The 15,151-nt window shown below is 49.2% G+C and overlaps 1 protein-coding gene across 3 annotated transcripts in view; it reads right to left on the bottom strand.

Moving 5' to 3' along the window:
• The window catches only part of WHRN (whirlin), a 63,359-nt gene that overhangs the window by 12,689 nt on the left and 35,519 nt on the right, over positions 1-15,151 (bottom strand). For all 3 annotated transcript variants that reach the window (XM_068914922.1, XM_068914919.1, XM_068914920.1), the window contains exons 4-7: positions 5,406-5,608; positions 4,929-4,965; positions 2,295-2,507; positions 1,673-1,885 (exon numbers count right to left, since the gene is read on the bottom strand). In XM_068914922.1, coding sequence (XP_068771023.1) covers positions 1,673-1,885; positions 2,295-2,507; positions 4,929-4,965; positions 5,406-5,608 — 666 coding nt within the window. The remainder of the gene's footprint in view (positions 1-1,672; positions 1,886-2,294; positions 2,508-4,928; positions 4,966-5,405; positions 5,609-15,151) is intronic.

Below are 15,151 nucleotides of genomic sequence, written 5' to 3'. Positions count from 1 at the left end.
CTGGGCCCACACACCAGATAGGGCTGGGTCATTGCTCACACATCAGGCTCATCAGCCACACTGGCATCGTGGAGTGGGAGGGAGAGCATGGTGAACCCAGAGCATGCAGTACAGTCTTGGGCATATGGATAGCAAGGGAACTGGGTGTCATGCTCAGTGCGTAAATCCTGGCAGGCCTCCCTGTTAGGTCTCTGCCACTTCAGAAAGATTTTCCCAGCTTGCCTTCCCAGAGCAGTGTGAAACTTCATTTACCCTGATGGAGAAAGGTTCTCACTGTAATCCACCCTGAATGGAGCAGATGGCTTTCTTATAGGAATTTTGTGAAGTCAGCCGGACAAAAAACCAGCTCTGATGCTCTGAAACTCATTGAACCCTCCCGGGAGGCTGAACTAAACCATGAAGGCAGCCACAGCCCTAGGAAAGCCCTCCTACCTCTCTCCCCCGCTGGCTGTGTTGCCTGGGCCCTCCACAGCACAATCTCATTTGCCCCAGGCATGTGCTTGCTGTCAAACTAGCAGAAGCCCATTGTCATCTCTTCTTTTCATGAAGGTTTTAATTTCTAAGGCTGCTAATGCATTTATGATGAAAGGCTTTTCATGGCTAGGAAATTAATTTCAGGGCTGTGTGCCTGCACACTCAGAGGTGATTATAATAACTTAATTAGATGGTGCATGCAGTGAACGCGTGGAACTGAGACGTGGGAGCGCTGCTGTTTAATGCTGGGGATGGGGGGAGATGGAGGCTGGGACAGGATACAGATGGTGTGGCTGCTGAGCTTCCCACTGGGACAGGGGAGCAGGCAGCCAGTACCTTTGTGGAGGTGGTTTATAAGGGACAACCAGAGCTGCTGAATAGCAGCAGGCAAAGGGTGGCACTAGCAAGTTCCTGAGGTTTCTGTGTGGACACAGCCTTCATTGCTCAGCAGAGGTCCTGGAAGGGAAGCAGCTCTCTTCTCTTGCTGGGGACAAAGTGACGCATAGCACCAGGGCCAGCCCCTGTGCAGAGGGCACTGGCGTCTCAGTCTCAAGGACACCAAGAAATACCAATCGAGTCTCGTAGCGTCTCCTTGTTGCACCTACAAATCATACTAGCGCACCTTGCCTGCAAGGATCTCAGAGCCTCTTGGCCTCTCAGAGCCTCTGAATTCAAGAACCCACAGCGCTGACATGGGGCACAGAACACGCATGGGATCTCATCAGTGGGCGGTCAAAGCCAGGGCCCTGCTGCACCTGCATGTGCACTCCCTCCTCTCCATACAACTCTCAGAGCTAACTCAGCCTGTTCTGACTCCTCCCAGCTACCTGGCTCTGCTTTTGCCACCTGTGTCCCTGCTGCAAAGCAAACGGAGGTGGAAAAGGGCATTCAGAGCAAGGCCACGATTTCACAGACAACAGAAACAACGTTGATTTTTCCTGCCACTCCAGGGGACTGTCTTCTTTCCCCCTGCCTCGGAAAGCAGTGGCTCTGCAATAAAGCTTGCAGCCTGGAGAGATGACCCCTCACAGCTTGTAAGGGGTTGAGAGAGCTTTAGAGGCATCCATAGGGGAAGCAGTTTGAATAAGGTTTCCTGAGGGAAAAATGCTTATATAGAACCTCCAGGGAAGTGAGTTTGTTGCAGGGCTGCCAGGAGCAGAAGGTTTTAAAGAAAATGGAACAGTCAAGAAGGACTTACCCTGGCTGAGCTGACGGTTGTAGAGGTGAAGTGGCTGCTGGAGGAAGAGACGGTATCACTGTAGGACAGCATGGAGTAGGAGTCAGTGCCGATGCTGGGCCCCGAGGGCTGCCGGGCCTTCATAGATTCGATCTCTCGCTTCAGCACCAGGTTGTCAAAGCGGTCTAGGTCTTGTGGGGATATCACACCCCGCACCTCTGAAAGCAGGGAGAACTGGGCCAGGCAGAGGGACAACCAAAGAGAGGTTGGAGCATGACCATACTCCCTGGGAGATGGATACCCATCCTCCCACCCTGTTCAGCAGTAGTGATGAGATGTACTGGCAGGGATATGGAGGTTTGGTCCTAAACTTGCCCAGAAGTTCCTTTGCCACTGAGCACCAAACTGTCTCCCCCATAATGTCCTACCTGTAGATTTTGTTTTCATACCCTCACTCTTGATCCTGTGCAGATAACCTTGAACTCTGGGTTTATTTGAGAGCTCATTTCACTTTTGGAAAGGGGCTTATATTCCCTGAAAGGGCAAGAAAGCCTGGCAGGAGGCACTGAGCCACACAGTGACAACAGCTCTGCTCACTCCATGGAGTGGAAGGAGTTGTCCCTGACCTTAGCACGGGCCTCACCTTAGCATGTGTGTTGAGTAGCTCGAAGAGCGCCATGACCAGAGCATCCACAGAGATGTTGCCTTCCTTATATTCGTCAAGGTAGTACCCCATGGTCGCCCGTTCGTGTTCATTCAACAGGTGCCGTGCTTGTTCTTCCAGCATGACTCGGGTCTGGTTCACCATGCTGCTCAGCGTCACCTGGGAGCCTGCTAGGCCTCGGTAAAACACAGGCTGCAGAAGACATGAGATAGGCTTTGGCCTGGGATACTAAGAAATTAGCTGCTGAAACCCATGGGCCAGAGAGGGTGGAGGCCATGTGAACAACTATGTCCTGTCCCCACCCTCAGGAGAAATATGCTGAAAGGCCAGTCAACCTGAAAAGGGGGTCTCTTTGTTCAGGGTATGACAGAGACATGCCAGAGCCTCTTCTCCCATATCTGCTCTGCCACCAGCCAGCCAAACCTCAGCCGAGACAGAGTAGGTCTGTGCTGGACAGAAGAGTGGCATTGTCTTGATTGGTCAGTCCTTGGTCACCTTGCCAGGTCCAAAGAGGCTGGTGTTGGCAAGGGTCAGTTGCCCACTAATAGGGTTTGACAGCCCTACGAAGCTGGCTCTGGTCTCATGGGACTCCTCAGCAAAGAGGGCCAGTGTGCTGAGTTGTGGCACATCAAAACAGACACTGTTTCTCACAGTGGTGGCATAGGCAACTAGCTTGCTGGATTTGGCTTGGTCTCCTTTCAAAGATGCCAAATATCCTGTGGAGCTGCCTGAACTCCTTTTCAGGCAGCACATCCTAAAATCTCTGCCTTGACCACCCCATCTGGAAGCTCCATTGCTCTCTGCTGACCTTCCCCATGAGATGCTGCTCAAAGGCTGGAGGAGATGGTGAGGAAGTGCACCAAGCATCAGAGGAGAGGCAAAGCAGTGGATGAAGGTTATGCAGAGGTCCTGCATGTTGGTTGCAGGATGTCACTGCACGGACAGAGGGACAGGCTGTGAGTCACAAGCTGTGAGTTAGATGCCATCGAAACTCACTGACTGAGTGCTAAGAGACGGGCAGAATAAGCAGGACCCAGAACTCACCCCTTACTCTGCGCTCTATCCACTAGCCCAAGCTCCCTGCACCTCAGACTGCTGCTCTGACCCTACGGTGGCTATGCTGGAAAGCAGCACCAGAAGAGGGATGCAGAGAATGACTGGAGGCAGATCCTGCCGAGGACTCATCAGCATGGCCGCTCACTTAGTGTCACTACTTGCCTGAATAACTCCAGAGCCCAGAGATTATACAGCACCAATTAAATAAACAGGATAGCATCCCACCTCTGTTCAGCAAGTGTGGATGCTGACCCTTGACTAGCTACTGATTTAATAGCAGCATGCGTTCCTCCACGGCAGACCTGGGGAACTTGGTGCCACTAGAGAGAGTCAATGTTCACATCTTGTGTAAAATGCACTACTGTTCCTGCTGCCCACCCCTGCTGCAAGCTCAAAGTAGACCTCAGTGAAGAAACAGCCACTAGCACCCAGAGGAGTCCCAGGGAGAGAGAATTCTGACTGCAGGCAAAAGGTTTTTTTCTTTGAGAGTGACTTCTAATGAATTCCAACAGAGAGGCTCCTTGTTCCTCTCCCTGTCAGCGTGGGCACAATCAGTATAGGAACACAAAGCCAGACAAGGCCCTGTCCATCCCAGGAACACTGAGGAGTTGAAGCTGGGAAGCATGTTTTGCCAAGCAAACAGCTCAAAGCTGTTATCAGCGTGAGCCACCTGCAATACCTCGCTGTCTCATTTCCATTTAAAAGGAATGCACTTTGCAAAGAGGTGTTTGGAGAAGACATGATGATGCTGAGCTGCAATCACTGCAGTGGGCAAATCTGCGCCGCTGCTGAAACCCTGCTCACCAGCTGCTGTGCTGCAGAGGGTTGGCTTAGCTCTGCTTCAGGGTGGGAAAGGTCACAAGAGCTGTCAAGGCTCAGAGACAGCCACCAACCTGAAGGTGTCAGGGCTGCCTCTGCAGGGTGGAAGAGATCCCCAATCTGTCCTTGCCAGTGTGTGGAGAAAAGGGAGATCCAACTCTGTCCTGCAGCTCTCCCTGCATTCACCTTCCATTAGATCTGCTCCAGCATCACCTCTCAGTCAGGCTTGCCCTCCAAATCCCTCCGTTTCCTTCCTACAGACAACTGTTTGCCCCCAATACACACACTTCCCTGCGGGGGGATCTCACCTCCTCATTCTGCACCACAACCCAGGTCTCAGACTAGACCAGCCTGCGCCCAGACTGAACAGCAAACAACCTGGGCCTCGGTCAGTTTAGGCAGAGACACATCTCTCCTTTCCAGGGGTAGGCTGGGCTGGCTTTTTGCAACACTGTGTCATTAATGTCATCATTCCCAGGCTGGGAAGCATCCAGTCTGCTGCAGAACAGACCCACCAGCGGTCCAGGAGCCGGGGGGATCCATTATGTCACTGTTCACAGAAACACAGCTGGCAAAGTGAGATGGGCAGGAGAAAGGCCAGAGCCCATTAACATCCCCCAGTCTTTGTGTAAACATCCCTTTATAATCAGGAGCACAAAGCCAGCCCTCTCTCCCATAGAAAACAGGAGACAACAATGCCCACTTCACAAGGCACGAGGAAAGCTTGACATCTCTTACCCTGGCTGTAGCCTCTGCAGCGTGATTGCCCACTGCCCTGTGAGGAGGGAGAAGATCCGTTAGCACTGAGTGTTGCACACCTATCAGAGCAGCCCTAGAGCAGTCATCACCTGGGGCCTGGCACAGGATCTGTTATATGCACTCCTTTCAGTGCCTGTGCTGTAAGCTAACTCTGGGGCACAGGGAAGGGGCTCTGAATGAGACGCGAACATATTCTCTGGACCTGATCCACATTACAGGCCACAGAGGCTGTCTTCCAAGCTCCTGATAGGGGGGCACAGACACCTGAGCACTGTGGGTGCACTCACAGACAGGTTGCAGATGCACATCAAAGGGCATCACGCTGCCAGACTTTCACTGGCAAAGGACGTGCTCCTGGTCTATACTCTTCCTTGGTGACTGTATGTACCCTATGGGGAGCTCTAAGTTGGCAGTCTTACATGGCAAACTTGCACGAGGTTAGCACCAAGCACATACCCTGCTGAGCTGACAAGGGTCTCTCCGATCTGGGAGCTTGCTATCCATCTGGTCTCATCCACGGTGGTGCGGGCATGGGGCAGCCTCCCAATGTCCTTCACCGTCATGATGAGGTGGCGGGAAGACTTGAGCAGCTTCACTGCCTCGTCATGGGGGATGCTGAGGAAGCTCCTGCCGTTCACCTCCAGAATCTGGTCTCCTACCTGTGGAGTCAGACCAAACATTAAAACTGACAACTAGCGACGGACCAGGCTGTAAACCTTAGAGGAGTCTGTATTTAGGATCTTAAGTCAGACCAGTCTTCCCAGTCCCCCTCTGAAGGTTTGCAGACCCACTTGGTTAGAAATGACCCCCAAACAATATAGGGTCCAAGGCCTCCAGCCCCAATCCATCCTGTTGCTCTGGGAGGTCAGGAACCATCTGCTGCAGCTATGAACCTCAGATTTCTGTGTGCAACATGGAGAGGTCAATGCACCCCAGCTTCCAACTCTATGTGAACTTTGGGGTCTGGGACAGCTGGGATTTCATCTCTCTCCTCTGCTTGTATTTTCTCCCCAGCCTTTCCCTGCTGCTCCTGGGAGCTTTCATTCTGTGGCCAAGGCCTTCATTGTAATCAGGGGCTTCCTAGATGGCCTGGCCCTGTTCAAGACACAGCATTCATCTGGCGTTTCTTCATCCCGGCTCCTCTTTCTCTTTGCTTCTAGGGCACTCAATGCAGCTCCTCCTCACTCGCATATCACAATTTGCTCCATTTCTGATAAACCACCTCCTTTAAACTGCTCCTTTGTATCTTTGCTTAACCATAGGCTTCTGTTCAGCTCTGTCAAAACACAGTCTTATTTTCTTTATGCTGCAGTGCAAGCAGGATGAGACATTCTTTAAATAACTCAGCCCCTTCTTGGGGAAGAAGAGGGGAAAAGGAGGAGGGGAGACAATTTCTGAAGCTAAAATAATAAAATGGAGAATCAATTCCAATTCTTTCAGCTCAGTCCATCTCATTTTGCCACTGTGTCCAGGAAGCTTCAGAGGACAGGGGATAATTCTCTGGGTGCTTACAGCCATGCATTCCAGTGAGAAGCAGTGATTGATTGCTGCCAGAGCTACATGGTGGGCTGTGATGCTGCTGTCACCCAAGTCACAGATGACGGGGGCAGGAGGCCTGTGGCGCCATGCTCAACTTGTCAGCCACTGACCTACCTCAGGCTGTCTGAAACTGATGCAAACCACGGTTCCCAGAGTCCTGTTACGGCAAGAGCATTTCGTAAGCAGGATCTGACCTTGTCAGCAGCCTGACGGTCACCCTATGTCCAGAGGCTGTTCCAGCTGCAGCATAATTGGGCAAGGGTGCACTGGGGAGCACAAGCCAGTTTCAACAGGAGCATGACTGACCGTATCAGTTTGAGAGGGTTTTGGCCTGAAGGGCTCCCATCAAAGCAGAGGCAACAGTCCAGCCCCATGTGCATCCTGCTCTGCAGAATCACCTTGTGTCTCACTGCTCAAGCTAACCCTGGGCCATCCACTAAGGAAACACACCCTCACACGGTTACTATGCTGTTATGCGGGTGTGGGGTAATACCCATCTACCTTAGGCCAGTGGGCAGTAGAAACTTGTCCAACTTTTCCCCTCTCTGATATGCCTTTCTGAACATCTGCCTGCTCCCTGGGAAGGCCAGCCCTCTGCACAGCAATCGCAATCAGATCTCAGCCTGGCTCCCCTTGTCTGCCAGGGCTTTAGGTAACCCCATCACAGGGCACACTTTCATTCAGAGAAGCATGCCTCTCCCCCTCTTTCTGACCCTCTTGTCATCTTGTTGCTGTAATCTGCTCAACTCCTTACACTGCAAACTGCTCCTTTAATTGCACACCTTAATGGCAGCCAGGCTGCTCTGAGACAGTCTCATTGTCTGTGGGCAGAGGAGAGCTCCACAAAACCCTGAGAGCTGAGGAAGGAAGGAGGCAAATGCCTCCCTGACCCAGTTCCTGGTGGCCAGTTCAAGGCTTGCAGCTCCACCTCACCATTCAGAAAGGGGCTCCTTGGCACCAAGAAGCAAGCGAACAGGAGCTGGAATCAGCCGGTGGATACTAAAGAGGGGCCTGAGGCACTTCTGCCCACTTGCGTTGGGAAGGTCTGCTCTCCTCTGCTCCTTGCTGATGGCAAATGCTTGGCCATGGAGGGTAGCACATGGTGATCTTTGCACTCCTTTGGCCTTAAAAAAGCCCTTCTGACAGAGCAGGGGTGTAATTAGCTACACTGATCTAGACAGGAGCAAAAGCCAAGATCTTTCAGCAACAACTGATTTAGTTACTTCAGACTACAGGTGTTGGAAGGGGTTGATAAAGGTGCTCTGAAGAACCAGGCAGAACTTCACACGTGGCTGAGACATGACTGATGCCTCTTGAATGAACAGAGTGGGGACAGATGAAATGACAGCTGATGGACCGCTTCTGTTCAGTGTGTGGCTGTGATTTGAGAAGGATCAACTAAGCCCACAACAAAAACACATGATGGGAAATTGTGAGAAGAAACCTATCACAAAAAGCTCTAAAACTAGTGGTATGCCATAATAATAATCCAAGTGATTGCATGACCTTGCTGTGAGTCCTGCCTGCCAAGCAAGGGGAGGTAGGAAGCAAAGCTCCAGAGAGGGGAGACAACAATAATTAGCGGCACACAAAGATGTCTGTGAAAGGAGAGATTGAAAAGATTAGGCCTGATAAATTTATAGAGGAGATAAACATGTGGGGACATCATGGAGGTATAGAAAATAATGCTGACAATAGTGAAAAGTCAGAGCTCCTGCTTATCCTTCCTCCTGATGAAAGGATAGAGGATGTTCGGTGAGGCTGGAGGGCAGCACATTGGAAGGGAGCTCAGACTGGTGCTGATATGCAGTAGGATAGCCGCACAGCTAATGAAGCAAAAGAGCTGATGTAGATCAGAGATAAACCCATGGTCCTACAGCTAGTCAAGAAGGGAGCCAAGGCCTCCAAGTCCCTGAGCTGAGCTGATGAAGGATCTGAGCCTGCAGCTCACAGGGAAGAGGGAGCACGTGACAGGTGCATTGCAACAGCCACTGCAAGGCCCTGGTGGTGTCAAAGCTGGGGTCCTGCTGCATCGTCTTTCTCTTTTGGTTCCAATAAAAGGTTCAAAGCAACAGGCCCTGCAAAAGGAGCCATCTGCTCTTGGCTTGCTTTTCTCTCCTCTGGTTTCCCCGTGGAAGGAGGAAAGAGAGTACAGGCTTGGGTCAGACTCAGCAGGTCATGACAAGAGGGGGGTGGCCATTTGCACCAGCTGGCTGGAGGGGAGAGGGCGTAGGGCAGAGTCGTGTCAAAGCAGGATACTCACACCTGGTCCCAGTGGACAGCAGAGCCAACATCGGCTGCCAGAATCATGTGCTGGGGATGTGAAATGTCACTGGTCTGAGAGAGAGGCAGCCTGGGGCCAGCCCTGCCTCCTTGAACCAGCTGCAGAAAGAGACCCAGAGGCAGCCCACTCCATCTGAGTTGATTCACGGAGACCAAGAAATAGAAAGAGGGAAGGGAGAGAGCCCCACGGAAGGCAAACAACACAGATGACCACATTCCCAGTCATCTCTGGAAATGCCTCAGGTTCCCTTCAAGCTCTGTCAGCTTTAAACCAACTGTCAGAAAATTGCTAACCACCAATGGAACCAGGAGGGTAAATTATGCTGGTGACTAAACTGCCAAGAGACATGCATATTCAGGTGTAATGAGTATCATCTCTGAGGTCACTTTAATGCACCAGACAATTCACATTGGAGTGGATTTTGCTGCTAAAAGGAGGAGTGCTGGGTTCACTGCAGCACCAAAACGGTAGAAAATTCAAATTCTATTGCACAGCCTTATTCCAATTATGAATCTTTAATAGTTTTTCCTATCAAGGATTAAATGTTCACGATTATTTGTTCAAGATAGTTAAACAGATGTAACGAGCCAGTCTCCAGTTTCTCCCCTCAAGAATCGCACAAAAGGAACCCAGAAAGCCCTCCCAGTAACAGGGACTCCCGGGCAGGACGTCGCAAAGAGGAGAACAGAGCATCATGAGCCCTAAATTCATGAACAAATTCATCACTGCAGGTCCTAGAGCAGCAGAAAGTGCAACGTGGGGGTGAAGCACAGCAAAGGTGTTTGGGCTGATACAGCTAAGCATCGAGGTGAGGACAGCCCAAATCCAGGACAGCAACTGCTCCGGTGGGCTGTTCTGCCAGCGGACACTGCCTTCACATCAGGAGCGCTATGGAGCAACCTTGTGATAGGCTGCTGTGTCACATCTTGCATCTGCCACTGATCTGCTGCGTGGCGCTGGACAAACTCCTTCATCTATCCTTGTCTGTCCTCCATCGCTTCCTCATCATTTGTTCAGATAAAGTCCTTTGTGGCTCTCTGGTCTCTTGCACTCCACTAGTACAGTATCTACCTAGGAAGACCTCTATCTAGTGATGCCAGAATATTAACAACGGGTGAGAGTAACCTGCCACAAAATACTTGCATTTGTGCACCTAGTGTGTGGAAAAAGGACCTTGCAAGAATAATTGCTGGTGAAGGGCAGGTAAGAGAATCATTGGACAGTCCAAGTACCTATAAATCAGCCTATCTGGATGATATACTCCTATTAGGGCAGGAAAGGATTTTTGCTAATTAACACAGAAAATCATTTTTTCCCCCCCAAAGTCAAGGACAACTGGGAAGGTAACAAACGACTGCAGAGATGCAAATGCAGTGTCTAGGAAAACAAAGGCTGACCCTGGCAAATTATTTGCTATACGCACAGATCCTAATCAGCACAAAATAAAGGAAGAAATTATAAAACACACAAAAAAGTTATTGACCTGGGTATTTCAGGAGCAAATTTTCAGTTGTGCTCAGCACATGGCAGGGGAACATAATGGGATGTGCCGAGTGCCTGAACTCTTCTGAAAATGGAATTGTTTTCATTTCCAAGGGAAAATTTACCCTGAAATGCAGGGGTTGAACAGGACATACAAAAGGTAATAAACCACAGATGAGCAGCAGAAGTTTAGGAATAACATATCTTGATGATGGGCTTGGCTGCCTCTCCTTCTGAAGACAGGCAGAAAAGCATGGCAAAGGGGGATGAGGTCGAATCTTTCTGGACTTCACACAAGGGTTCTGATCTCCAAAACCTCATAAAAATATACGAATTTGTCTCAGAGAAAAATTCAGTCATGCAGACAGAAAACTACATAAGGTATTTTAAAAAAGAGTTAATGTTAAATGACACCAAATTGAGCTGGGAATAACAGGGCTAATAGCATGCCAAACAGTTTGGCATTAGCACTAGCCTTCTTTAATGGCACTAACGTGCTTGAACAGAGGTTAAATTACACTCATGGGCACCACTAAAGTAGGAGTCTCTCTAGCACAAATAAATTAACAAAAACACACCTTAAAAATTAAAAATACGAGTAGGAAAAACTATGAGTCAATTTGGAAACAGCTGAACTAAGAATTGGGGAAAAATAAGTAGGTATTCAGCCTGGGAAATGGGTGGGCTAAAAATGCCAGGGCAGACGATCCATGTCAAACGAGGCCAACACAGCCTACCAGAAGGATCAGGCACAGATTTGGGAGCAAGGAAAGGGAGCAGAGGGTGCCACATGCTGCTTGAAAACATAGACTTTTCCCTAAGCGCCTTACAATAAAATGTAAGACGAAGGACAGGGGAATGAAAGGACCTTAAGTCCTTCCATCCTGGTAAGTGGGGACATCATGCCAAGGACTACTCCAGCTGCCTCTGGCATTGCCTTCAGCGGAGAGGTTACATCTTGCATACAACAACCACACATCCTGTTACATTCCTCACTATACAGCTTATTCCCCAGCCTTTGAATCAGCCATGAGGCTCTTGGTTTGCTTTTCCAGCATCTTTTCCACATGTAGACCCCAAAATACAAGCCTGTATTCCAGATGCAGCTTCATGAATACCACTGTTGATGTAAAATCATTTACCTTTTCCTATTTAGTGTCTCTCTTTTTCTCTCCTTCTCTCGTATATGGATACATATGGATTGTGGTAGCCTCTTTTTACCCCACCCTTTGTGCTGGGAACTCATATTGAGCTATTTGTCTAAAGCAAGCTACTTGAAATCTGCTATTTCTCATGTAAAGGTCAAGGAGAAAAAAAATGCTTCAAAAAAAAGAGACAAAATACAAAGCCAGAAAAAAATGAATGAGGAAAAAAAAAAAAAAAATCAGGCAGCGCAGAGCCAAGAACTCCAACAGAACAAGCTTAGCCTAGGTACAGCATCACTACGTACGTCACGAACCGGGCAGAAATGACAGAAGCTGAAAGTAAACAAGACTAGCGAACATTTCTACTCTGCAGTCCTCTGCTACTCTGCATTTCTTCAGCAAGAGAACTTACACCTAGGCAGCATATTTTAAAACATGCCCAAAAAACGCATTGTCAAAAGCTTCGTGAATGAATAAACATAAAGGGTGCCAAGGCCAAGAATATGAATATTTAAATATTGACTGGCTGCAGTGATCCAGCTTGTTTTCTGCTGGTACCTGCAGAGTGTTCTGCTTCGTGGCCATGAAGCCCTAGGGGTGGAGCGGTGGCATCCAACTCGGTATGATTTTAACCTGTTGGCAGCAGCGCGAGCTAGATCCCCTTCTGGGATCCCTTTCCTGTGGCTGCAGCCCCTGTTTCTGTAGCAGGTGAAAGCAAGTCTAGCTTTGTAGGCCTGAGAGAAACTTCCCTGATTTTCACTAGTTTTCAACATCACCAGTTGTTTGCCCTTTAAACAATTAAGGACATTTCAAAAATGTTATTAAAACATTCAAAATTTCTGATTTGGATCCATGGATGCAAGAAGGATTTCTGGGGTACTACTTTACCTAAAATGAAGAGTTTGGCACAATCAGCTCATAAAAAATTCTGGTAACAAATCTGTTTTTTTTTTTTTTTTTTAAAGCAAATAATGTTTTATGCAAAAACATGTTGCCCAGTCTTCGCTTTCTAGGAACTGCCTTGTCTGTCCCCCGTCACAGTACATCTCTTCAGTGCTTTATGTTAGAGACGGATTTCCTTAAAACCTAGTCCCATTTAGGCACCAAACTAAAAGGAGTTTAAAGGTACCTACAACACATTGGATGTTAAACTGCTAGAGCGTAGCCCAAAGCGAGTTACCCGAGCTCACAGTGAATCTGTGCTAGGGCAGAGAACAAAACCCAGGACTTAGACACCAGATTCAAAAACTCATCATAAAGGAGGTTTTATTCCTTGTCCCTGAGATAATGCTCAAAAAAGGACTGTAGTTACTTATCTGCTGACAGAACGTCTCTAATGTATCTGGTGAGCAAGAAAGAGAAGCATCAGGGGAGCAGCCTAACCCATAGAAGTACCAATGGCAGGTGAGGTCAGCAGGAACCTGCCCATCGACGCCAGCAAGGTGGGATCATGCCCACGCTCAACAAAAATGCAATCTTTCCATTTTTGAGTACGACAAATTATCTGGAAACCACATTTAACCACCAGTTCTTCCCTTATCTTCCCTTAGAAGGTATCGCATCCCTTCTGCCACCAGCTGGAGTAGCTTAGGGAGCGTGTGGATGCAGTCCATGCCAGGCTGTCTCTAACAGCAGAACATAAAAGGCCTTTCTTCATCTCCAAATCACAAACTAGTTCTAAATGTATGGCCTGCAGCATATTCAAATCAGGGAGGGAAGTGTGTGGGCCTATCTGAAATCGTGTGCTGCCTGACACTGAGGAAAGCGTTGGCCTACTGGCATGCACAAATCAGTTACTAGAAAACAGCACAGCAAGGACAGAGACATAAAGAATCAATAAGCAGAGGATCCAGCGTGAAAAGACGCTCGCTGCACAATGCCTCGCACAGACTGCCACGGACCGGGGAAAGCTCGCTCAGCAGAGTCGGAGGGGAGCAGCACAGATCACGCCGCGTACATCGACGGCAGCCCGTGTGATTATCTTCTCGCCTTTGTGGCGCAGATGAAACAAGAGGCAGAGAGATAACGCCATGTGTTATACATAATGATAATAAAAAGAAAAGCCGTTAAAAGAAAAGTTGTGTTCTTGATGAGCCTGCTATGAGTCTTCCCGCATGTATGAACATGCTGTGTGCCATTCGCTGTGCTGAGGTCACCAGCAGGTTGACTGAACCAAGAAAAGCAGCAATTTTCCCTGTGCAGCCAAGAGAGGGATTTGAAAACAATATGGAAGCACCAAACATGAAAACTAGCAGAAATAACCTTGGGAAAAAAAAATGCAACTTCTTACCTTTTCCTACCATTAATCTCCCAGGTATTTATGAGGTGAGGCTGACACTCTGGCCCTGGGACAGCAGGCACTCGGGACAAACAGGCTTGCTGCCAGACAGCTGGTCCTCTGACTCAGCAAAGTGACCCACATGACGCCTGGGGCTGCTCCAGCCAGCCCCTCTTTCCTGCTCTTTTAGGAAGAAACAAATTGTCCTGTGCCTGTTACCATCTTTGTCTTTAGATCCTTGTGCCCCAGAGCACCGTCCCTGCTGCCCCTCACTATGACCTTGTGCCGATGAGGAAACGTTCATCAACACCCCGGGGGGATGGCTGCGTACCCTGATGTAGCAGGCAGGCAGCGTGGTTTCGAGGTGGCCACCGCAGAGGTGCAGTGTATGCTCCGGGAGAGAAGGACGGTCTGCAGGGAGCAGTGATTTTACAGCAGCAGCTTTCACCCCTTTCTGATCTGTGGACCCCCTCCCTGCCCTTGCAGGACCCTCAAGAGTGAGTTTCAGCCTGCAAACAGTCGCTTTTCCCAGCTATCTTTAGCAGCCCCTTACAAGCAGCTATCTTCAGCATCCATCCCTCCCCTGTCATCTCTCTGCAGCACAGACAGATTGCTGGGTTACAGGAAGGGTGAGCAGAGAAAAACACTCAGCCATCTCCCTAGAAAACTCACACTGCCCCTAATATCTAGTACCCAAATGCCCCCCTTCACATAGCAAGGCCCATAAGGGTATTTTCCTGCTGAGGATCTGAGAAAGAGATTAAGGCTCTGATCCAAACCTCCAAATTAGAGGTATTTTCATTCTAAGTAAAAGAAACGAGAACCTGCAGTGGATAACTAAGTTCAGAAATGGTTGAATTACCCCATCAAATGCCTCCCTCTTTCTACTTTGCTTATCACAGGAGCCCTGGTGACCTCAGTGCCCAAGTTACATCTAACTTTTTTGTTCCGAAGCAACTTGAGAAATGAGATTGCGTCTGTCCCAACCCAAACCACAGCTTCTCCATCAGACGACGGTCGACCCTCTTCGGCCTACCAGCCCTGACAGGTAAGCACAGTGACTTTACCAGGTTATCCAAGAAAAACTGGAGGCTTAGTCCTAAACTCTCCAGGGTTGGTCCAGGGAGAGACACATCACTTTACAATACGGAGAGGGGATCAGAGCGGTTTACCCCTCGATAATCAGCAGCCCAGCACTATTGTAGTGAATTGTGAGAACACTAAGGAGATTAATATCCATCAAGTCTTTACAAGGAGCAGAGCAAGATAACACCCGAGAAAACTCTCTCGGGGCCCATGGAACTGTGCTGGCAAGGAAGCAAAAGGTACACAACGTGTTCACAGGGAGCTGGGTCATTTAGAGAAGAGAAAAACCTCAAAAAAGAGCCTCCGAGCTGTGAAGTAAAACACTACAGCTTAAACCTGCGTCTCAAACATGCCCCATCTATCAGCAGCACTGAGATACTCCCCAAAG

This window comes from Struthio camelus, chromosome 20 (assembly GCF_040807025.1).
Source record: "Struthio camelus isolate bStrCam1 chromosome 20, bStrCam1.hap1, whole genome shotgun sequence".
NCBI lineage: Eukaryota > Metazoa > Chordata > Aves > Struthioniformes > Struthionidae > Struthio > Struthio camelus.
The sequence above is the reverse complement of the archived record's forward strand: the minus strand, read 5'-3'. Positions and strand labels throughout refer to the sequence as shown.